Source organism: Cupressus sempervirens, chromosome 3 (genome assembly GCF_028749045.1).
Source record: "Cupressus sempervirens isolate cs-2001-9-10 chromosome 3, ASM2874904v1, whole genome shotgun sequence".
Classification (NCBI taxonomy): Eukaryota; Viridiplantae; Streptophyta; class Pinopsida; order Cupressales; family Cupressaceae; genus Cupressus; species Cupressus sempervirens.
Window position 1 is genome coordinate 274,213,078 of NC_143120.1, and position 25,668 is coordinate 274,238,745.

The following is a 25,668-nucleotide window of genomic DNA, read 5'->3' on the forward strand; positions in this document are numbered from 1 at the left end:
TTATAGCAGAGGTGGGGGAACAATATGTGGTGCAAGTGGTGACGGATAATGCAGCAAGTTATGTTGCTGCAGGTAAACTTTTAACTTTTTAAGTTTTGAAAATAAATTTATTTGAATTTTGAACTTTTTCTAATTCTAACTTAGAATTTCTAAGTTTCCTAAGTTCTAACATGTTTGAAATTTGAATTTCTAATTATCTTAAAATTGTTGTAGGCAAACTTTTGATGGAGAGGCACCCCACCATATTTTGGTCCCCTTGTGCAGCACACTGCCTTGACCTCATGTTGGAGGAAATTGGCAAACTTGAGTGGGTCAAGTCATGTGTGGAAAGGGCAAAAAACATATGCAAGTTTATTTATAATCATTCATTTGTCCTTAGCACAATGAGGAAGTACACAGGAGACAAAGAGTTAGCTCGTCCAGGGATCACGAAATTTGCCTCGAATTTCATCACCTTGCAGTCTTTGTTGACATCAAGGAATGATTTGAGGAGCATGTTTGTTGGGCGGGAGTGGATTTCATCTTCCTATGCTACGACCACTGCAGGGATAGATGTGGTGGATTGCATATTTGATGATGATGGTTTTTGGAAACCTGCTAGAGAAATCCTTAAGGTAATTTTATTGCAATTTAACATTTAATATTTTACAGTTTACTATGCTAATTGTTTAATGATTTAGTTTTACCTTAAGTTATATTATTGAATTATTCTACGTTTAAGTTTTGACTCAAATTTTTGTTTTACTTTATATGTAGGCCACTGAGCCCCTTGTATCTCTCCTACGAACTGCTGATGGGGAGAAGCCCTCTATGGGCTACATATATGAGGGCATGGATAGGGCCAAGGAGGCCATTAGAGCTCAGTATGCAGGAGTGCAGGAGAAGTATGCCCCTATTTGGGACATCATTGATAGGAGATGGCAGAATCAGCTCCACAGACCCATCCATGCAGCAGCTTACTTTTTGAATTCGGCATTTCGTTTCCATCCTGACTTCAAGGTGGATGAGGAGGTTCTCACCGGATTATATACAGTGATCCAGAGGTTGAGCACTGATGAGGATAGCAGTGCTGCAATTATTGAGCTTGATAAGTTCAATAATAAAGAAGGGCCACTTTTCTCTAGCAGGGTAGCCATAGATGCTCGGGAAACAATACAACCAGGTAAAAATTAAATAATATATTCAATGTTCATGAATCTAGATTCTAAACTTAAAGTTGATTATGTAATTTTAGAGTTAACTTGTAATTTGTAATTTGTAAATGAGACTAATTATTTTTATTTTCCCTTATTTCAGATAGATGGTGGCAAATGTTTGGGGCCACAACCCCAAAACTTCAAAAAATTGCCATTCGTATTCTAAGTCAGCCAAGCAACGCTTCTGGATGTGAGCGCAGTTGGTCCATGTTCGAGCACATCCACTCGAAGAGGAGAAACAGGTTGACAGTGCAGAGGTTGAATGATCTTGTCTTCGTTCATTACAACCTTCGTCTTAGGATCAGACAGATTTTGGGCACTAACTCCTCTCCGATCATTCTGGAGGAGATTGCTCCAGAATCAGAGTGGCTCACAGAGGTTGTAGATCCAGTCTTCACTGAGGAAGACCGTGCGTGGATTGACCAGGTGGATATAGAGGCTAAGGCAGCTAGAACACGTTCTTCAGTCATTGGTAGATGCACACGTGCACGCACAGACACAGGCCCTAGCGACGTTCGTGAGCCCATCTTACATGCGGGAGATATGGCTCGACAGTCCTCTAGGACCTACATTAGACGCCTTGCTACTAGGCAGACTGGATACTCAAAGGCTGAGGCTGAGGCTGTAGCCGAGCTTGAGGATGATGTTGAGGATGATGATGACTATGAGCCTGAGGCTTGAGCTGGAGCCTTGTTTTTATATTTTGTTTACAGATATTGATACTGAATCATTGATAGACATATGTTTCAAACTTTCATGGATCTTCATCTTAGATTCTTACATACATTTATGATTTGATGTCTTATGGATCATCTTACATACATTCTATGATTTAAATCATTATGATCATTTGATTTCTATTTACTTCAGCTAGCCTACAATTTACATTTTAGATAACATAGTTACGTATGCGATGGATTTTATGTTCCATGTTTATGTATGTTAAGTTTTAACTTCTATTTGATGATGTTATAGTGTGCTTAAGTTATATTCAATAAAGGGTGCATGAAATAAGTTTTAAATTGTTAAAATCTTTAAATTTAAAGGGTTTTTTCAAATTTGCCGATTCATCGCCGATTCATTGCCGATTCACGATTCGATTCGGCCTTGCCGATTCCGATCCGATTCCGATTCACGTTTCTTTGCTCCAAATATTCACATATTGGTTGGTATTTCAAAAACTGATTTCAATACAGAGAAAAATTGAAGTATATCATCTTATCAAAATTCTTTGTACATGTTGACCCCAATATTATAGTGTTATTAATAAAGAGTTGACCAATTAATGAACATCCATCACCCTGATCTTTGACAGGAATGTCCACACCAAGTTGAGAAGACCACCAAAGAATACAATATGTGATGGGTATTGTTATGTTCGACAAAATGGCCCAGCATCATGTCATCATCGCCAATTATCTTCTAAATATGCCAATGAGGGAGTTTGTAGAAACTCTTGTGCAGAGTAGACATAAAATCTCGAGCAAAGTTGTGTCGTTGTCCACAGAATGCAATAATGGTTGGATAAGTGTTGACATGTATGTTAACAATGCAAGATGGGCTGAAGACAATCAGCAGGAATCTAATCTAAACTTCTTGACCTTAGCCGTGCCCTCCTAAGTTGATACACATATAAATACGAAGATACAGAGATTCTATCATATGAGACTAGTGTGAGCTTCACCACCTTGTTGAATGTAGTTCAATCTGGCATCGCGTGTCAACTTTTTATGTCTACTCAAAATCACTTCAGTATAAAGTTGTGCTACCTGGCATCGTGGATATTGTGAAATAGTATTTTTATGTTTATTCTTCCCTGTCATCAACTGCTGCTATCTGGATAGTATACATGCTCATAGTTGCTGATTAGATATTATGTGAACAATATTTATTTCAAGCGCATTAATTTCAAGTGTCATCTATTTATTTATTGATGACATTGGTTTCAAAAGATGATGCTTCATTTCTCTTTTAGTATAAATTTCAAGATTTTATGCTAGTCACCGCAAAAATGGCACACAATCTTTCCTATCTCAATATTTTCTATGGTACAAAATGAACAAAGCACCTCACACAAGAAAGCAAGGAACTGTTGTTACACCACATGCTAAATACTCATGGAGCCAACCATAACTCTAGATTATATGATGACAGTGATAACATCCACGCAGTTAGCATTGAACTGTAATATATGATTCATAGAACATATACCTATGAACACTGCGAGTTATAATGCACGATGACTACTCATAACACATGATGCTTATCCATAACAGTGAATACGAACAACTCAAAGACTGGGGAGCAAACCTATTGATTCCATCCCTTCCTTTGCATGGCTCTTATATTTCATTAAATTGTGCATCTCTCCTTTTCATCCATCGTGATGTGAGAACAAGGTTGACTCACAAACATGATTCTCTGTAAATCATCCTATGCATTATTTTATAATTGCTTCAAAGTAAGATTGAATTGTGTAATATTTTGTCCATTGCTTATTAATATTCCTTGATTCCCTTATCATGCCAACGACGTGAAGTATAGATGTGTCTAGCGGCTTCAGAAGTTGACTCCATCAACTATTGATAGGAGTTGAATATTATACAAAGGTTGTTGATTCAATATCGCAAGCACCATCTCTTGTATGACCACATACAAAGATTATTGCATCAACACCATGGCCTTACCCGATAATAATTTGATATTTGAAGCAGGTGTAATTAATAAAGATGTGATTGACTATAGTGGGGAGGCACGATGACGAAAGGGCATAAGACATGTAGGAATTATATCTTGGGCTATTGATGATTCAACAATCATCGATGAGGATAAAACTATTGATAAAGAAATCTTTAAAGTTCTATTATCATTATTAAATGAGGAGACAAGTTGATTAGGCACCGAAGTCAATCATATTAATATTATCGACCTCCATAATAAATATTGCGCAAGTAGTATTACAGATTCTTATCTATTCACTCCTTTTATTCTGTCTTCGGCGATGTTTCCTCCTCTTAACAGTGGTGTAGTTTGTGTTGTTTCTTGCGTAAGAAATGTACTGGTTACTAGTCCGATGTTTTCCCTTTACTGTAAATTGACCCATATTCAACTCACCAAGTTTTCTCAAGTCAATATTTTAATGGCTATTTATTTGCAGCCTAGCTCTAATACCATGTTAATTTCATAGGATCGTTTTCTGCAAATGTACTAACATGTCCATTATAATTGATATATTCCAAATGCAGATTTGAATCTCATATAAATATGAGAGGAGACATGTCTCATGAAGAGACGTGTCTCTAAGGTTTAATCATCATTTAATTAATAAAAATAATAATAATTTGTTATATATATATATATAGGTATTATATATAATATAATATAAATATGTGTATTATATATAATACAATTTAATATATATTATATACTATAATATATATAATAATATATATTTATATAACATGAATAAGTATATATAGGAAATGATTTAGCAATAACAACAATGTATTTCAGATTGAATTAATCTGACTGAAGCTACAACTTTAACAGAGCTAAAGTTCGATGAATCATACAACAAAATACAAGCAACCACAAGTCTGTTCAGAAATCTAGAAGGTTTATGAAATGTTTTTACTATGGTAAACTTGGTCATATGAAAAAACAATGCAAAAAATGATTGATTGATGAAAGATGCACCTATGAAGGGTCTCAAGAAAGGCCTATGTTGCAGAGCAAACTGAGCAAAACAGTCTAACTTTTATTCCTTTATGGCTAAAAGACCAAAAGATCATGTCAAAACATCTAATTGATACATTGATTTTCCCAGGCTTCCAAAAGAGATTGGTTCACGAACTACACACCATGCTCTGATTTTATGATCTTTGGTGGAGGTGAAGAGTATACAATTGTTCTCAAGGGCAACGTTTAGATTAAATTTGGTGCAAGAAATCTAATATTTCTCAACACATGACATGTTCCAAGATGGAATTAAATCTGCTCTCAATGAGTCAGATTATGAGCAATTGGCTGAAATTGGATGTCATCTTCCATATGCACAAGTGCCATTTTGTTGACAGAGTTTGAAGACTACAATTGTTGTTGGCCTTGAAGATCATACAGATTATTTCATCTTATTGATACTATAGAATCCCAGGTAGTTGCAATGGTTGTTAAGAGTTTTACAACTTCAGCCATTACTTCCCTTTGCCAAGTAGGGAAGTAGCATCACACTCCCTATAAAGACCCTTTGAGAGCATCCAAAGTCTTGCAATTGGTTCATATGAATGTTTGTAGACCAATGAATACTGAATCAAACACCACTATCAGATATTTTCTTATGTTTGTAGATGATTTCAATATGAAAATGTGGGTGTTTTCCTAAAGGACAAATCACGTGTTTAAGAGAATCCAAAACTTCAGTTGAAAAAGAGCCAGAATGTTAGGTCATTAAAATTAGGTCAAATAATGGGGACGAGGGTGATTTCATTCTAATGAATTCTCTAAGTTGTATGCTAAACACGATATTAAACATCATCTTATCATACCCTACATCCCTTAGCGAAAAGGGGATATCGAGAAGACAAGTAGTACTATTACAGAAATAGCCCAATCTATGTTGGAGCTTAAAAATGTTTTTGGGAAGTTTTGGGCAAAAGCAATGCATACTAAAGGGATCTCTTTTGAATCAATCTCCCACATAGATCATCAAGAAGAAGACCCCAAAGAAAGAATGGTTTGGGAGGAAGCCAAATACCAATCACATGAAAAGTTTTTGTTAAACAGCTTATGCTTGGATTCCATAAGCAAAGAGCTCCAAACTAGATTCCAAAAGTTAGACATTGATGCTTACAAGATATAGTGACAATCTAGGCCTATCAGCTGATTGATGTGGGCATTGATCGTCTCACATTCGGTAGAGATGTGGTTTTTTATGAAGAAGGTGGGCCCTTTATGCTCTTTTCTCCTATCTAGAGTACTAAAGATCAGCCTATGAAGAAATGGAACTTGGGTGTTAAGCTTTCATTTGCTTCATTGACAAATGAATTTTGACGGTTTTGAGCCTAAAGTGGTCAAATCTCAAGCCATGACATTGCAACACCAATATTTCCTAAGGTTAACCTGGATCAGCATCCAATTGATTTCATTCTAGGCAGCCCAAGTCATGATGGTCGCCCTAATTTGGAAGAAGGTTCTAATCTTTGGCCTAAGTAGTGGGTAAAACTTATTGGTGATGTTTGGGATGATGAGCTTGTTGAAGGTAGATCTTTTAGAGGCAAAAGCAAGAACAACATGGTCAACATTCAAAGTATCTATAAGCCATAACACTTTAGGAGGCAAAAGGGATACCTGAATGAGAAAAGGCTATGTAAATTAAACAGCATAGTCTTCTGAAGAACACTTGGATTTTGTTAAATTTTACACCAAAGAAGAAAACCATTGGCTGCAAATCCATCTATAAAGTGAAGTACAATGCTGGATGGAACTCAATAAGTACAAAGCTGAGTTGGTGGCTAAGGGCTTCTCACAAAAAGAGGGCATTGATTAAGAGGAACCTTTTCCCCTACAAAAAGAGATGAGCAGAATCCAATAGACAAGAAACCATGCAACTTGAAAAATATATTAAATTCACCAACAATTGAACACTGGATTTATATAAGAAATGTTTTCTCATTTTATATGAATCTCCCTTTAAAAATGAGAGAAGTACGGTTTATATAGGAGTTCATAACAAAACAAAGGGCCCAGATCAATTTAAGATTGATGGCCAAGATTTAAACAACTATACCCTAACTAAGGTTTACAATGATTATCCAAAACAGACCAATGAAAAACTAACATGTGATGGAGCTTTCTTCTACAAGAAAGCACCTCTTATCCTAATGGAAGAAAAGGTCAAGTTCGTTGAACTTGGATGCCATGCCATGAAATTATCTACTTAATGGAGACATGTAATTACCACCTCAATATTCTGATCTCTTTAGCCTCGAACAATTCTTCTTTGTTTTGGGAATTTAAGATTTTGGAAAATTATTTTGAAATTATATAATCCTTGAACTTTCTTGAACGTGGAATTTTCTCCTTTGGAATGTTCTTCAATCCAGAATTTTAGAATTATTGGTTTGAAAATTGAAAGTTGGAAGTGTCTTTGAAATATTATATTGTCCACCCATTACTCTTCTTATCTTGAAATTCTTCGTTGTGTTTGTTTTCCCCATTTGCGAATGTCATGTTTCCTTTTACCAATTGAATTATTTCCTTTTGATCTTAATCTTCAAAATCTCAAGATGTAGTAGCATATCCTTCATCTTTGTCTACCCTTAATTGTTCATTGTGCATTAGACCTACAAAACAACATTGAGGGAGTTGTTAATAAGTAATAACTGGTTGAAAAGACCACCAATCTTACCTTTAATTTGGAAATCGCCTTGTGAATTTTGGAAATAATGAAGGCTCATCCTTGGAAATGCACTTTCGTCTAATTTTCAAGAAATTTCCCATACTTGGCAAATTTTGCCATTGCTTCCTTAGCGCTTTCACCCTCCAAAAATCCTCTCTCTAAAATTCACACCTCTTTATAGAAACTTATAGCTCTTCTTTTCTATGCATAAAAATTAACATTGTCACTTTGAAACTTGGGCTTCTCCTCCTTGGAAATTGGAATTTTTCTCTAGATTGCTAGTGATTTCAACCTCAATTGGCTTTGGACTAAAGTTCTGAATTCTCTTAAACACATGTGAATTTCCACAATTTCCAACTTTCTTCAGTTCCAGAAAATGAATTCCATCTCTTAAGTTGTCAACAGTTGACCAATTTTTCATCCTGAGAGAGCAAGCCCTACTTGTGTTTGTGGATTTTCTCTCAACTTTCCTTAGCAGATTTTATATGGATTGAGGAATTTCTCAACACTTGATTAATTTTTATTACAACATTCAAGCTTGGCAAACTTCGCATGTGCTTGTGCATTGCCATCTCCCCTTGGGTGGACATGAACGTGGTTTGGATGTTGTCATCTCCCATTGGGCGGACTTGAACATGGCTTGCATGGTTTTGGGTGGACTTCAGCATGACTTGGCCATTACCATCTCCCCCTGGGCAGATTTGAAAATGGCTTCAACATTTTCCATGTCTTGTCTAGACCAAATTCCTCGTCACAGAAGGCACGGTCATCTCCCTTCATGGTGAACTTCAATTGGTTTAGAACATGCCAATCTCCAATTAAAACCTTTTCTGCCATTTACGCTTGATGAACTATGTTTGTGATTTTCAACCTTAGAGATGTCAAGTTTTGGCACTAAAGACAAGAAACCCATTGCCTTGACTTGATCTTTGAAAAAATAGAAAAGAAGGGTCAACAAAAAAAAGGGAAAACTTTCTAAAAATAGTCATTTTCAAGATCCTGCCCAAAGTGCAAAAATACAAAAACTTCCTTAAAAAGGGAAAAAGAAAAAAAATGTCCAAATTGAAATTGACTCAAATCAAATGCATTTTTCACCCCTCGGGCTTCTAAGCACTTTGATGGCATCCAAACATTGTTCTAATCATGATTTTCCTAATCAACCTTGATGACCACTTGAAAACTCTATCTCCAAACTCTCAACAACTAGCAACTAAAAACTCCAAAAAGAAAATGTGATAACACCCCCTCCATCACAATAGCTAACTTGTACACATGAATAGAATCGCTCACTACTTATAAAACATTGGAGTTCCCAACCTCTTCTAGGGTGTCCTACAAAACCTGAAATTGGATGTTTGCATCTTTGTTTTTGCTTAAACAATCAATAACAAAAGCCATCTAAAAATTGAACGATTATATTGATGAATGGTTGATATCTAGTATCCTTTCATTTGTGAAAATATAGAAACCATCTCTTACCAATGTTTGTCTTGTTCTTTGAGGCACATATGAGGAACAATCAATGATTGCAACTTTGAACATCTGTTTGAAGCTGATAAAAAACAAATTTGCAATAGCCACTTCTCATGATTGCATATGAATCATACCTATAATACTAGCGGTCATTTTCTTTCCCTCGATAAAACCCTCTCCCCTTCAACTCATTATTTATGTTTTGGGTAGGCAATGTTAAATTGGGCTACAAATATCTATCAGAATACCCTTATTTCTCATCTCACTCTCTACGTACAATATAAACACCTTCCCTTTCTCAGCTAAGGTTATATTTTTATAATATTTCACCTTATTAGCCATCCACAATAGATGAAAGTAAACCCTTGAGTTACTAACCCCCTATAATCCTTTTTAAACAGTTGACATAGATATACTCTACTACTAACTTGTTTTTATCTTATCATTGTCCAAGGCTATTGTGAATTGTAAATGTCCTCAATTAAATGAGTATTTTCCACTAGTTTTGAGAATTTCCTTAAGGCATTCAAATTTGTTATTTGAACTCAATCGATGTGACCCTCCCAAATCGAAAAACCCACAATAGTACTTCTATGACCTCTTTGTCGAGTTAGATTTTACTCACCCTCATTACGCTTATTGCTACTAATAGTTTTATTTGTTGGAAGTCAAAATGCAGCTGCAAGTACCTACATAAAACTAGAAGTCATCTCTAACTAGTTTGGAAATTTGTTAAAATAAAAATGAATGAATGCAAAAGAATTTGTGCAGATGAAAAATAGATAGGAAATCTACCTCAAATGATGTAGATGTGATCCTATGTATTCCTCCTTACACAAATGTTCTCTTCTCTTATCATAAGAGCCCTTTCTTTGTCTTCTTCACAATTTGGATAATGCCATAATGAGTATCATTTTACTTGTAAGGCTGTTTTAGGTTTAGGGTTAGTCTAAAGGGTTGCGAGGATCCCAACTGCCCCCCCACCCCCCCCCCACCCCCCCCCCACAACCACACCTTTTTTTTTAATTCATGTTTGTTGAGCCATAAGGGATTATTAGAAACCCCCTCTATCTATCCCCTATCATTTCCAACATGAATTTTGATGTTTCTGGAAACATTTCTGATTTATTTCCAAAAGCCAGTAGGAGGTGTGAATGTTTTTGACCCATCCCCAAAATGTCCTCTATAGAAGATAGGTCAAAATATGTAAGAGGTGTGTCCCCCAACACATAGCACATTACATCATAGTAAAGTTAGATTTCCCTAAAAGTGCTTTATGTAAGGTATGCATAGAAATGAAAATAATAATTCTTTTAATAACAATATTAAAAGAAGCATGTGTATATTCTTTCATTTCTTGGGGTCCTGTTCTAAATTTAGTATAATAATAAAAACATCAATCAAAAAGAAATAAGCACACCATGTTCACTTACTTGATATAAAAATCTATTAAAGTGTCATTGATGAATGTTTCTGGTTGTAGGAGCACAATGTCTCTTCCACTAATGGCAACAGCATCTGGATCTCCTTTCGGGAAAACAAATTCACAAAATGTTTCCTCAAACCTGCATTTATGATGATTAGCATAAGTCTCAAAGACAAGTTTAACGTAGAAAAACAGATAGCCATCTAATGCTTTAATTGTTGTCTTCTATAGTTTGACAAGCAGATTCAGAAGAACGGAATTTCTAATGCTCTTGAAATTATTAGACACCACTTTTATGGAATTTAAGGTCAATTATCTGGATCTTGGAAAAAAGTTTTCAGTAGGCCAGAACAGTAACATTAATAAGAGCACCAATCTTATACTACTTACCACAGTTTCAAACTTTCCTGTTATTAATATTATTTTTAACGGATGAGTTGGTTTTCTGTAAATCAAACACAATAAATTGAACCCTTTATGAGAAATATTCTGATACAATGTTAGAAAAGCTTTGAATACCATGATAGAAATGTTAGAAACTAATACTTAACATTGGTTACTGAATTATTATTAACAATGTAAATAATTATGTAATCAGCAGTTTAGTTAGTAAAAATTATTTGATAAATGGAAATTATTTGCTATTTAGTTGTTAGGTGATTCTTGGTCAGTTGTTGAGAGGCTATATGACTGATTTGTGGGTTTGGACCTCTGGCTCTTTATTTGTCTTCATTACAATAAAAAAAACCATGGATATCAGCTTAGAAAACCTCTGATAGTGTGTTAGTAAAGGTATGGACACCAGGCTACAATATCAATACTAGCATGTGAGAAAAACATATGGCTTTTGTGCCATGTGAGATGGGCAGGAAAATTACAGTCAACCTGTTAAAAAACCATATAAGATTATATCTTCTACAAGTGATGACTATAATCAAACAAAGTGATATAAATCTGAATTTAAATAATACGAATAACACAATAACCTAAGTTACCTAAGTTACTGGTTCAGGTTCGATTCCAAGTTCGAAGTTCGAGAACCAGTTCGCAAGTTCATCAAAATTTTGGAAAGGGGTTTGGATTCATTAGTACAAAAACATGTAAAAAAAAAAAAATTATATATATATATATATATGAAGCATGAGTTAAAATTAGAATGTAGCACAGTAGCATAAACACATTTAAACAACAAAAACACCATAAACTTATAATCATAGTGATCATACCATCATATAGTTCAACATCAAATATTCAAAACATTTAAAATAAATCATAGCATAATGCTCGAGTATCATTGTTTCACGTTCATTGTTCAACTAATGGAATATAAATATATTAATATTCTAAGTTCTTCAATATTCATCTTCTTCTTCATATTCATCTTCTTTTTCTTCTTCTTCTCCGGAATTAGTTGAGCTAAGGCCAATGGGATCAGCAGCAATAGCAACATTAGTTGTTGATGTGAAAATATCATTAAATGCAGCAAAAAAAATATGATTTCCACTGTCTGCAGGGACCAGCAAACAGGTGTGTTCGAACTTGGTACGCTTTTCCCGGCTTGGTCTGCAATCAAAAAACACCACCCTGCCCGAACCATAGTTCGAACCGGACCAGAACTTCGAACCGGTTCAAACTTCTGCTGGTCCGGGGGAGCGAGCGGGGTGGGGGTGGGCAGGGAGGAACAATGGTAACTTAGATAATTATTAAAAACATTACACTAATACACTCCTCTCATTGAGTTCAATCTCTTATTCCTTTTCTTTCAAATTTCATCTTCTCAATCCTCGTGTAAGCATAAAAGCTTCATTTTTAAAATACCTAATTACTAAAATTAGAAAAAAAAAAAACTAGAATGCTAGTAACCACAATTGTTACAGTTGTTTTTACAATAATAAAGATGAAAATTATATATATATATATATATATATATATATATATATAGGATAATGTGTTAGCTAGAACACAAACAAACAATGATTCTGATAATGGACAATTTTGGGTAAGGTTATTTAACAAACCTATGGGAATGAACATACATGAATACAAAAAAAAGGGGCTTGTTAGATTTGAACATGTGAGCACAAATAAAAAGTTAAATTCATGAACACAAAGTATTCAAAACAAATTGTGCATCTAGCCACCCAGCCATTTCATAATAAGGTATTCATCTATGTGTCTCCCTATAAAAAGCATATGATTATAGTATTGAAACTTAATAGCATAACAAGCTAAAATAACTTACTTTAAAAACAAGCACGAAACATATAAATAAAAGCATAAAAAATTCTTTTATGATGCATACATGAACAATCCAAGAACAATATGCAGTACTTTTATACACAATGAGAGTAAGCGGCAATATAGATCAAAGTTCAAGGACTCTCTGGGCCCCAAACTCGTACTATCGAGTTATGGGTGCGGACTCTCAGGTCTGCCTGGGCATGGCCAGCAAGGCTAAGAACACTTACAAATAGATGAAAAACCTGTCAAACAAAATTTTCCAATGTGCACATCATAGGGGTCTTCCAATTCAAATTAACAAGATACAAAATGTTCAATATTTTTTAGTTTGGTGGCGCTTCCATCCAAAAGGATAATATTTTACTATTATATGTCAGCTCATTGTTAGTTCATATTTTGTGCCTACTTTATCAAGGTTTCAGTTTATCCATATTCAGATGCTAGAATTTGTGTCAACACATTCAATACCATATCACACATGTGGTTTAGTTTCGTAACTACTAAACTACATCAAATATCCTCACATTCTTGATTTTCTGCACAACCAAATTGTTATCAGAAAGATTATTTGGTTGTTTGTTTCAAACAACATTTGATGGCCTATACTTTGTAAATCACTTCTTGTTAGGCTCTCTGTCATATTATTGCTTTGCTTGATGAATATGGCGGTATTATAGTTTCATTCTTTTACCTAGTCTGATTAATAGAAGTGACAGGGTAATATTGATATGCCGGATATTCATATGTGCCTCAGTATTACACCAAAACATCCAATCTTGTAACATCAGACTCTTGGTCTTTGTGATTTTTAAGCCAATAGGCTTATTGTGGGAGCTTCTCGGATTTTTATTTTTTTTGTCGAAAATTTTGTAAGACTTCTCAGTTTAAAGATTTTCCGCTGAAGCATAAAAACCCTTTCCTTGTCCATGATGTTAAAAAAACAATCAATAACGAACAAGTTCCCAAATTTTCTTTGTTCGATTTAAATTTCTAAGTTTGCCACTATTTCTATAAAATATTTAGACAGTTAATGTTGAATCCTTACAATACTTGTGCATAAAATTCATGCAAAAGTCATGTAACCAGCACTATTATTGTTGATAATAGGAGTATTGAGTCCTTCAAGAATACGGCAGAGATTGTAGTGATACACAGAAACAGAGCAGAGATAGTTTTCCTCAACAGAGAAAATGAAAATGTATTAAGTGGGCTTTGTGGGCTCTGTTTTAGTTTCATGAATTCATTTTCTTCGGCTTGTTGGGAATTTGTTGTGTGAGATTTTAGGTCAGATTGTTTTGTATATAGGGCAGAGATTGTAACGATAATGGCATAGATGTCATATGATATACAACAGACTCTACGAGAAGGACAGATATATCAGAGGCAGCGACACACAATTCACAATCTAGAGGCTTTGTAGTTCCACTGCTAGGTTTGCCTGCATTTTTTGCGAATGGCATTGTTAAAATAGAGCGGGTCGGAATGATTCCCTGCTATTTTAATGGTAGAATACTCTCTTTATTTCTTCTAGGTTGGTATGTCGTGTTATGGGTTTGTGATTATGTGGTTGATAGACTAACTAAGAAGCAATCTTTATTATTCTGTCAATATTTGTGGTCAGTTTTAAATGGGTGAGAATAATTTCCTACTTGTTTAATGCAATATATATATATATATATATATATATTATTACTACCAGTCTACAAGAGAATCAAAAGTTGCCAGAAGTCGAGTGAGTATCCTGAGTCAGCGAGTCGGGTCAGCCTTGCTAGATCTAGACAACCCATGATCTCTGCTCGCCAGATCACAGTGGCTAACTCGCCTGACCGGCCAGATTGGTGAGTTGCCATGTGACCCTGCGAGTCCAAGCCACGTGATCCAGTCGTGGTAGGGGAAAATTTTGGCTGCCCAAAAACAATAAAAATGTTTTTTTTTAATGTTATAACCCTAAACAGGCTTCCATAACATTTGTGTGTGTGTGTGTGTGTGTGAAAGTGAGTGTGTGTGTGTGTGTGTGTGTGTGTGTGTGCGTGTGTGTGTGTGTGTGTGCGTGTGTGTGTGTGTGTGTGAGAGAGAGAGAGAGAGGGAACCGTTGTTTTGCAACCAGCTGAAAGGAAGAGGAGAAAGGACTGCACAAAGCACATTGGAGCAGCTTTATACTTGCATTAAGATCATCAAGCATAGGAACTCTTATTAATACTTATCAACATATTTGAAAGAGGTAAGAGTTGATTTTTTTGGAATTAGATGAATTTTTTCTCTATGTTTATGGGTTATTTTGTTTATAACTTAATTATCATTTTTTGTGCTTACTTTAAAATCTACAATGCATTTTTTATAGAAAAATATAGGGTTTGCTGATTTTTTTTTCTTTTTAATTTAAATTTTCATAAAATGCAATGCTTAAATAGTAATTTTTGGTTAAAATTGTCTTATTGCAGAACCCTGACATTTTCATAACATATTTTTCCCTAATCATAATGGCTCCTCCTAAAAAACCCAAGCTCAATAAAGGCGATCAAAAAGATGAGTGTTGGAAGTACACCACAGACTTCTAGGGTAAAGATAGAAATCAAACAAAATGCTTAATTGTAAAACCATTCATAGCGGGTGGGTAAATAGATTGAAATACCATATTGTTGGCATACGTGGCTATGGTGTTGAGCCTTGTAAAGAAGCAAGTCCTAAGGCTAAAAGTTTTTGTTATATTGCCTTAGAAAAATATGAACAAGCAAAGGAATTAAGATAAAACCAATTAGAAGAGTTAGCAATTAGAAGAGTTAGCTCAGATTGGTTCCCATTCATCCCCATCTGCATCTGCATCTATATCTAGTTGTCCACCCCTAGGTTGTGTTGGAGAGGGTTCTTCCCTTCCTCCCTTTTATCCTAGTGCTTCTACTAGTGCTAGTGCTTCTACACTTGTTCCTACTAGTGGCATGTGGCACTACCACTAATAGTAGTACTGACATTACCTTTAGATCTAGAGTCAAAAAATCTAGGTTGGACAATTTTTTTGTACCATGTACCACTCTTGGTGCACAACCCTCACTTGAGAACATGGGTTGGAACAAGGAGATCCATGATGTTGGAATAAGATCAATTTGCAAGTTCTAGTATTTCTACAAAATTCCATTTATTGTAGCCAGGTAGTTCATTTTTATTTCATTGTTTTACTTTGAAAGTTTTAAATTAAACTTTGAAAATATAATTTTATAATTTTAACTTGATGTTGAAATTTGTTAATTTAAATATTTCTATATATGTGACACGTCTCCTTATTGAAAAGGCATGATCGATGTGGTTGCCATCTATGGTGCAAGGTTTAAAGCCCCAACTGATGTTGAGTTGAGTGGCCCCCTATTACTAGAAATGGTTGAGGAAAAGAAACTTGAGCTAGAAGATCATAGAAAGGCTAGCGCCAAACGGGTTGCACCATTATGACATATGGATGGGCAGATAGGAGTAGGACTTTCTTAAATTTTCTTGTTTCCAGCAAGGGTGATTGATCATCCTCATTTTCTACTTTTGAAAGTCTAAAATTAAATGTATTAATTGCATAATTAAAATTTTGATTCATTGAATGGTCAATGATAATTATTTTGTTTTGTTTTCACTTTCAAGATCCACCTTGTTTTTGAAGTCTATAAATGCTTCCTCACGTGTCTAAAATGCGGCATACTTACTTGAGGCTATTGGGGAGGGCAATTGAGGAGGTCACTAATGAGGTGGGGGAAGAGAATGTTGTGCAAGCAGTGACTAATAATGACGCTAATTATTTTTAATTTTAGTTTTTAAAATTTTCTTGATACATAAAATTTTACTAATTAGATAAAAAATTGTTGCAAGGAAACTTTTGATGGAGAGGCACCCAAAATCCTTTTGGTCTCCATGTGCGGCCGATTGCCTTGACCTCATATTAGAGGATATTGGCAAGCTTGTATGGGTCAAATCATGTGTTGATAAGGAGAAAAATATTTGCAAGTTCATCTATAATCATGCATTGGTCCTCAGCATTGTGAGGGATTACAAAAGGCAAAAGGAGTTGGCTCGTCCCGATGCCACAAGATTAGCCTCAAATTTTATCATACTAAAATCCTTGTTGAATTCAAAATTATCTTTGAGGTGCATATTTGTTGGTCCATAGTGGGCTTCCTCATCCTATGCTACCACCCCTACAGGGATAGATGTGGCAAAATGCACTTTTATGAAGTTGGTTTTGGACCCCTTGTCAAGATAAGTTATTTTAAAATTTATAAAGTATATGCATATTTTTGTTTTATTTTCGTTGTGCAACTTTGCAAAGTTTTGTATTTTAATGATCATCCACTGAATTATGTTTTAGTTTAACCCTTTTTTAGGTCATTAAGCCCCTTGCCATCCTATGAGTTGTTGACTGGGAGAAGCTCGCTATAGGCTATGTATACAAGGGCATGGATAGAGCCAAGGAGGCCATTAGATCCAACTATGCAGCCATTAGAGCCAAATATGCAAGAGTTGATGACAAGTATGGCCCCATTCGGGACATAATTGATAGGAGATGGCAAAATCAACTTCATAGACCCATCCATGCAGCAGCCTAGCACCTCAATCTAGCATTCCATTTCCGCGATGATTTCAAGGTGGATGAGGGGATTCTTAGTGGCCTATATACTGTGATAGGGATGTGATAGGGAAGCTGGCCACTAATGCCACAAATACATTGCTTAAGATGGATCCCTATAATAATTCATTAGAGCTCATTTTGGGAAGCCAAATGCGCAAAGAAAGTTGTACAAAATTGCAGCAAAGTAAAAATTGCAGCTTAAGCATATTAATTTTATTATCTAGGTTCCAGCTTTAAAGGTGGAAATGAGACTAACCTTTTTTTTCTTTTCCTTATTTCAAATAGATGGGGGCAAATGTATGGACCTTCAGGCAAAAACCTTTAAAATATCGTCATCCGCATATTGAACCAGCCATGTGACGCTTATGGATGTGAGTGCAACTTGAGCATGTTCGAGCACATTCACTCAAAGAGGCATAATAGGTTGTCTGTGGAGAGGATAAACAATCTAGTCTTTGTCCATTACAACCTATGCCTTAGGACCAGAGAGATTTTGGATGGTAAAACCTCTTTGATTATTCTAGAGGAGGTTGATCCAGAGCCTAAGTGGGTTACTAAGGCTGCTGATCCTATCATCGATGATGAGGACCTAGAGTGGATTGACCAGGTAGACAGAGAGGCTGAGGCTGTGGCTATGGCAATGGAGGAACAAAGAGGTATAGTTGATCCTAGTGGCACCTCACAAGCAAAGACTATGGCTAATCAATCATCCAGGACCTCCCTTAGGCGCCTTTAATAGGAGGCATATTATAGATTACTCTAAGGCTAAGGTTGAGGATGAAGATGAGGATGAGGATGAGGAGCCATAGCTATAGACTTGTTTTTGTTGACATGTTTGGAACATTTTGTTGATGTTTGGTAGCTTCAATTGGATAAACTATGAGACTAAAGTGCAGATATATATATATATATATATGAGATATTAATTATATTATTAAATAATCATTTGTTATTATATTAATTAGATAATAATGGATAGACATGTCTCATGAGGAGACATGTCTCCCCATGTCTCTTCCTTAATATAAATAAGAGTGATATCGCTACCATTGAAAAACAAATACTTTACCAACAATGCAATTACATTTGCAGTGATCCTCAAGAAAATCTGCATGGTATCAAAGCCAGTTTGCAAATGTACCAAATGAATAAGTAAGATACAATAGGAAAATTACTAAGAAACATGGTACAGAACATCTTCTATAATTGAATGAGATATAATAGAGCTAGACCGATTTAATGGAGTAGAAGGATAAAATTTAATAGATCGAAGAATATATAAACAACACACCAGCTAATCAGATGAGTGGAAAATTTTAGTAGTGATAAGTTGTATCATCAGAAAAAAAGAAAACGTATGGCAACTGACTGAGATAATTTTGCATATGAAATGCTTTCATTCTATGGTAGGAGAATGCTGTAATTACCGAAGTATTCACAAGCTCATTTCAGTCATAAAAGGGAACACATCTACATTGAAAACATGTGAATGGGAAAAGTTGACCTGCCTCTAAGACGTCAAGTACCGAGCCAATATATATAGATCGCAATGACAGTCAAATATTAATACCTGTGCATGGCATATAGGTACAATTTTTATGAGTAACATATCAATGTAATGCAATCCTGAGTACCGAGTAAAAGGGAAATAAAGAAAAGCAGCGAACTAAGAGGGTTATATAGATTATAAAACACATAAGGTTTGAATAAGACAAGGAGGATTGTCGATTTCATTTGGAAAAGAAGACTGCTGTGAGCGAATTGGGAAGTTGGACTACACTGCCAAACACTCCATAATCAGCCCAAGACAGTTGGCGTGGACAATGTGACCAGGGAGCACGTGTCTTACAAGGCCACAGAGGATAAGATCGATCAACATATAAATGGAGGAGGGCATGCTTATGTAGCATCCAAAAAAAAAGCAGCGGATACAATAAGGGTAACAAAACGGAAAGGTCAGAGAAGCAATGGCAGTGGGGAGGACATGGACCCCATTAAAACCAAAGGAATATTTTTAGGAAGGTACGTATAATATAAATCACCATTTGAAATAGATGATGATGATAAATAATAAGAAGGAATTGCATTATTCTATATGAATATTTGAAATCATATAACTTTCAAATAAATAAGGGGATTTGATAGGCAATGTTGAGAATAAATGGACTTAACCTTTTAATATCATTTCTACACACACACACACACACATATATATATAATGTATATACTATGTATATATACAAGGATAGTTAGCACAGCTCTAAGTAAATAAATAATTTATTTGATAAGTGATGGAGTATGTGTGTGTGTGTGTGTGTGTATCTTGATTTTACGATTACTTTATGGAATCATTTAGATAGTGATTGATTTCTAACTATAAATTTTGAAAGGATTATGCTTATATAGATAAGAGTTATTTCCCTTGATCATTTCCTCTGAGTATGTTTTTGAAGGAAGGAGATTGAGATTTAGAAGGATCCTGAAATTTCATTAGAGGCAACCTTGAAATAGAGGGAGCCGATAGAAGATATGATTCAGTCAACCTTTCATGATCTCGGTCATATTGAGTCAGAGGGAGTAAATCATGTTGAGATAGATTCTCCAGTAATCAATAAATTGTAGCAGTCAAGAGGACTATGTTTCATACATCATGACTATGTGATTTTAATGGGCCTACCCCCTATGTACATCATGAGGAAGTGACGACTTCCAAATGATTCACTTGTATTTACAGAAGTTATTGAAAGGTGGCGATCTTACAATAACTTAGTTTTCTATTATGATGGATATCTTACGATGTCTATGAAGATCATGATAGATTATACTTTTCATGGTGGATGTTCATATGGTAAGCATTATGAGAATCCACGTGCACATACCTTATGAACATTTTGAGTACATGGTGAATGTTATGCATATTGATGTTTAGGAGGCCATTACACAGAGTACTTGGTGAGTATCAAATGAGTTGACACTTAGAAGGCCATTTCTCACAGTTTTGGTGAATATCTTGCAACTCAACATTCATGAGGCCATTGCTCAAAGAGTACATGGTGAATGTCAAATGAGCTGACATTTTGGAGGCCATTACTCCCAATATCTTTATATTGCATTGAGGTAATATATGGTCATGTGTTTATCCTCCCTAGCTAAGAGGGAGTGTTGATGTTTTGGTAGCTTCAATTGGATAAACTATGAGACTAGAATGCAGAGATAGATAGATAGATATATGAGATATTATATTATTAAATAATCATTGTTATTATATTAATTAGATAATAATTGATACACATGTCTCATGAGGAGATATGTCTCCCCATGTATCTTCCTTAATATAAATAAGAGTGATATTGTTGCCATTGGAATACATATACTTTACCAACAATGCAATTACATTTGCAGCAATCCTCGGGAAAATCTACACATTTGATGATTGTTGATGTGATGATTTCATGGATTTCACAATATGTAAAATTTTGACTTTATATATCTGTGTTTGGTATTTCCTTCAGCTACAATTTACCTTTGTACATATGTAATCGATGTATGTTTATGTATGTGATCAAATTACCTTCTATTTCATGAAGTTATTGTGTCTTTAAGCTTAAATCAATAATGAGTGCATGGAATGTTCTTTAAATCCTAAAAAATCTCTAAATTTCAAGGGTTTTGTTACTTTGCCCAGTCCTAGCCGGTTCACGAATTGAGTTAACCTTGCCAAGTTAGGGTCGGGTCTGAGTCAAGGAACTTTGATTAGCACTATGATTTATGTGTTTAGTGAGGGTGTTGCTTCACATGGCTGATTTGGGGGGCTGAAGGAATGTCTTAGTGTTAGGATGTGTAAGGAATTTAAATGTTTAAAACGAGTTAAATATTAAATACCATATAAATTTAAATAAAAATGTAATAAATTACACCTCAATATTGTAATTTTAATATAAATATTAAGTAGTTCATCAACCAATTTATAATTAAAGAAATTAAGTCATTTTTTTTTAAGTTATTGACTAAAATTTTATTTATTGATATGTTATACATAAAAATAGTTTATTATCAATATTTTATTTTATTTACAATAACAAATAATAAAGAGTAAGGTTATAAGATCTTAAGGATACTTTTTCTGGTATTCTATGAAGACAATTATTTATAATTTTCAATACATGATTTAACAAAACTGAATTACAAACTTTTATTTATTTTTATTCTATATTTATTTGCATGGAGAATTAAAACAAACATTTCCAATATTTGGAAAATAATTGCTTCTTTTGCCTCCTCATATTGTTATTAATTTTGCTTTTCAATAATAAAAAATATCAACTTACCTTATTTCTTCTTTTTAGAATTAGTTAGAACTTTCCTATGATATGCAAATTCAAAATCAACAGTTTAGAAATTTATTTGATCCAAAATATAAACAACCAACAAATCTACAAAGAACTAAAAAAATGGAAACCAAATTTGTTTTATTGACATTTTCGTTTTGATTTTTGTATGTAAATCACTACGCTCCTTGATCAATTAGATTTTCTTTTCTAAATGTTGTGCTTCACTTATGTTCTGTTTAAATTGTCTTGTAGCTGTAATTTTTGGTATCTATCCAACTAAATATATATGAGAAAATGGTAGGTTGTTTACAATAAGATTACATATTTTATATTCGTGATTTTAGTATAAAAATTCAAGTTAATTAATTGCAAGTATTGGGCTCATACTGAATGCATGTGAAATTTCATGATCTTTCTATGCCTAGTAAATCTCTGTAAGATTAGTGGTGGTATGAATGTAAAATACAAGTTTTATCTAATGTAATGTTCACTTTGAATAATATACATACGCCACAGTTCATTTCTTAATATTTTGATTTACAAATGAAGGGCAATGTTGGTTGCAAGGAGAAGAATATGGAGATTAAGTAGAACATTTTGATCTTATTTGTAGTATTGTGCAACTTATTCATTTGTGGAATGGTAAAATGAAGTTGTCATTTTCTTGCATTCATCTTGTTGAATTGTTAATCGGTTGACAAAGAAACTTAACCTATGAGTTGCATAACATGGACTTAAATATTTTGAAGTTTTTAACTGATATTTATAATACGGGTAGTGATTGCTTTGATCTCTTTATCAATTTTTAGAGATTATAAAAGATTTTAGGAAATTACTGTCTGAAATTCAAATAACATATATTTTAAACAAAAGATGTGCATTTTTTCGTAGTATCAAATCAAATTTTTATATCAAACTAATTTAATCATGTTTTGGATCACACTAAATGATTTTTATTATCAGAAAGAAAATAAATGAATCCAATGACAAATAATAAAATACAATTTAATTCAAAAGCTTGATTTCACTCATACACTTTTCTTCTCCATTTATGATCAATTGTTTGACAATCTATGTATATTTTTAATCAAGAATTATATTGTTGACTACATAAACATCATGCAGTTTTCTTGTGCTTAAAAATTAAATTAAAATTCAATGTAAAAAAAAAAAAAAAAATCAATTAGCTCACTGTTGCGTGCACAAAAGCAAAATGTGTCTAATGACTACCTTCTATTTCGACTTTATATGAGTCAATACACTGACTAAATTTGCAGGTTTGGTCTAATAGCAAAGCTTTTCAATATGACTTGATTTTGTACCTTGAATATTTGAAAATGTATATATCATACCCAACTGACTCTAATTGTTATGGGAAACAATTTATATTCCATTGATTAATTAGATCTTTATTTGGATAATATATTCTTTGAAATTTTCCTTTTGGGGTGCAAACTTGTTTACTGTAGTTGTTTTGAAGTCTTAATAAGTTTCGAAAGGTTTCATTGTTTGTTATGATAGTCCAATCTATATGATTAACATTCTTCCGAGGGGGAGGGGGGAAAAGAAATCAGCAAAAGATTATATTAACAATTTAAACCTATTAGAATTCAACAACCACAATCAAGCAATACATAAGATATAACAACAGAAAACACAAGATTTATGAGAATACTAAATTCTCTGAGAACTACAAATGACTACTTGGATCTACTATACAAATCAAGCCCCCAAAATTAAGCACTAGAGACACTAATCCCCACTATCAAGCACTGACTCAGCAAGAGACGTCGATCTCTTTTATTGAGAGGCACAAACCTTGAAATTCAAAAAGATTTTGCCTTCTTGAAAACTGCTACTTCAATGGATTATGATATTTTGGATCTCCCTATTAAATCTACTAGCAACTAGTGACTTTTGGCCTTCACATATTTTTGCCCTCTATTAACACATATTAGGCATATGATTTCCTTCTTCAACAAAAGCAATATGATGGCAATGAAGCAATATTATGGAACTTTTGGTTGAAACCAAGAGGAGGTCCTCTTGGAGCTCAAAGACCAAGAGCAAGTCAAAATTCGAATTGCTCTAGGGCTATACATTTCCTAGCCTTCATGACTCCACTTTGTATTTGCAATTTGAAAACAATATCTGCCATTTGACCTTTGAGAAGAATAATAGAGAAAAATCAGAACTTGGTGGAATTTTGGAAGTCTGGATGAGGATCGAAGTGAATCGAACAACAAAAGTTTTTCATTGATCAAGACATGAAGTGATTATGCACAAGTCGAAGTGACAAAGGAGAGTGAAAGGAACAAGTTGAAGTGCTCGTCAAAAGGAAAAGAAATCGAACGAAAAGAATATTGAACCACGAGTACTAAGCTGACACTTCGCATATTTTTGTGAATGAACTTGGGTGATCCTAAGCAGAGGACATACTGACCTTTCTTGGGGCTCCAAGCCCAAGATGAGGTCAGTCCAACCCCTCTTGGGCTTCATGCCCAATTGTTATCTCATACTCACCCAGCCTCAAAGACAAAACCAAAATACACAAAGGATGTTGTTGCCAGCTATGAATTAAGATCGGAACTTTGGAATGAGGTCCTAAGGAAAGAAATCAATGCCAGATGTTGGATGAAAGTGAGTTCTAAGTTTGGCCAAAAGGAAGATAATGGAAGTCAAAAGGAGTTATGAATTGAAAATCACAAGAAATGATGAAAAACTGACTGAAATCGAGTGAAGAAAGCACAGAATTAGAAGTGTTTAAGTGCACGATCAAGTCACTCCTTTGGCCTTAAGCCCAAGAGAGGTTGGAATTCTGACCTCCTTGGGGCTCAATGAGCCCAATAGAGGTCAGAATTCTGACCTCTCTCATGCTCCAACATCAAACACTTCAGAAAAACCACTGCCTTTGTAATCTCGCCTCAAATTTGATGTTGCAAGTTGGTCTCGTGAATGGATAAGTTGTTAAATGCAAATATAATTATTTCTTAATCATGAAGTTGGATTTAGTCATGGTCAGCCAGTTCAAGAGGTAGTGTTCTTCAGGCAAATTGGAAAGATAAAACTCAGAATTTGCATCTACAAGAAGTAGAAACTTACAGACCTAAGTGAAAATAAGAACATGGGGTTTGTTCAAGACTAAATGGAGCCCTTAAAATCACACCTTATTGGAGCAGATTCAAATAAAACTTGGATTCGCATACCCAGATTTTTTGTTTTAATCAAAAAAAATTAACATCTAATATTGATGCCTGGAGTAGTTCAAATACAACTGCACTTCTCAGACTAGGTTCAATGCTTTACATTGATTATACTCACCATTTTTGTGAATTTAACACAAGTAATTTATTTGTTTACGCCAGGTGAGAAAAGGGTGGTTTTCAAGATAGAGATAGCAAGTGGGCTAAGTAGATCAAGTGCAGGCATAATTTTGATATTAAGGGCAAAATAAAGACTTCAAGCACTAAAAAGTTGCAGAAGCAAACCATTCATCAAGAGGACAAGATGGTGTTCGAGATCAAGTGTCAAGGCATATATGCTCATCCAAGTTCAAGTTTGAATCATCAAAGTGAAAGTCAAAGGACTAGTTTTTCCACGTCATCTATTTTCTCATTGGCTCTCAAAGGCATTTAATTTTCTTATTGGCCCACGGAGTGCCTCCTTCATGTGATTGGATGCACATTTAATGATTGTAACCATAGTTGGCATAAACGCTGAAAAATTGGCGAGTTTCTACTAATCGCCGAGTTTTTTTGATCGATGAGTTTCTACTAATCCCCGATTTTTCTGACCACTAGATTAGGTTTGTGTTGGCAAGATCTTGGTCGTTGATTTTAAATTGATCTTGACCACTCATTATAATTGAAATACTATATAAGGCAAGGCCTTGTCATTTGTAAACTGAAGAGACTTGAAGAAATTGTTTCTATTACATTGCCAAATTTTTTGAATTCATAGTTGGTCTTCATGATGGATTGTTTGAATTGTTTTGGAGTATC

At 34.4% G+C, this 25,668-nt stretch overlaps 2 protein-coding genes across 12 annotated transcripts in view; one reads left to right on the forward strand and one right to left on the reverse strand.

Annotated features, from left to right (window-relative positions):
- The window catches only part of LOC149565999 (uncharacterized), a 117,165-nt gene that overhangs the window by 18,326 nt on the left and 73,171 nt on the right, over positions 1–25,668 (reverse strand). For all 11 annotated transcript variants that reach the window (XM_089819453.1, XM_089819445.1, XM_089819447.1 and 8 more), the window contains one exon: positions 10,500–10,631. In XM_089819453.1, coding sequence (XP_089675579.1) covers positions 10,500–10,631 — 132 coding nt within the window. The remainder of the gene's footprint in view (positions 1–10,499; positions 10,632–25,668) is intronic.
- LOC149566001 (uncharacterized) lies at positions 66–2,036 on the forward strand. Its single transcript, XM_089817322.1, has 2 exons — positions 66–614; positions 757–2,036. The coding sequence occupies exons 1-2, from the start codon at positions 225–227 to the stop codon at positions 1,171–1,173; spliced, it is 807 nt and encodes a 268-aa protein (XP_089673448.1). The 5' UTR covers positions 66–224; the 3' UTR covers positions 1,174–2,036.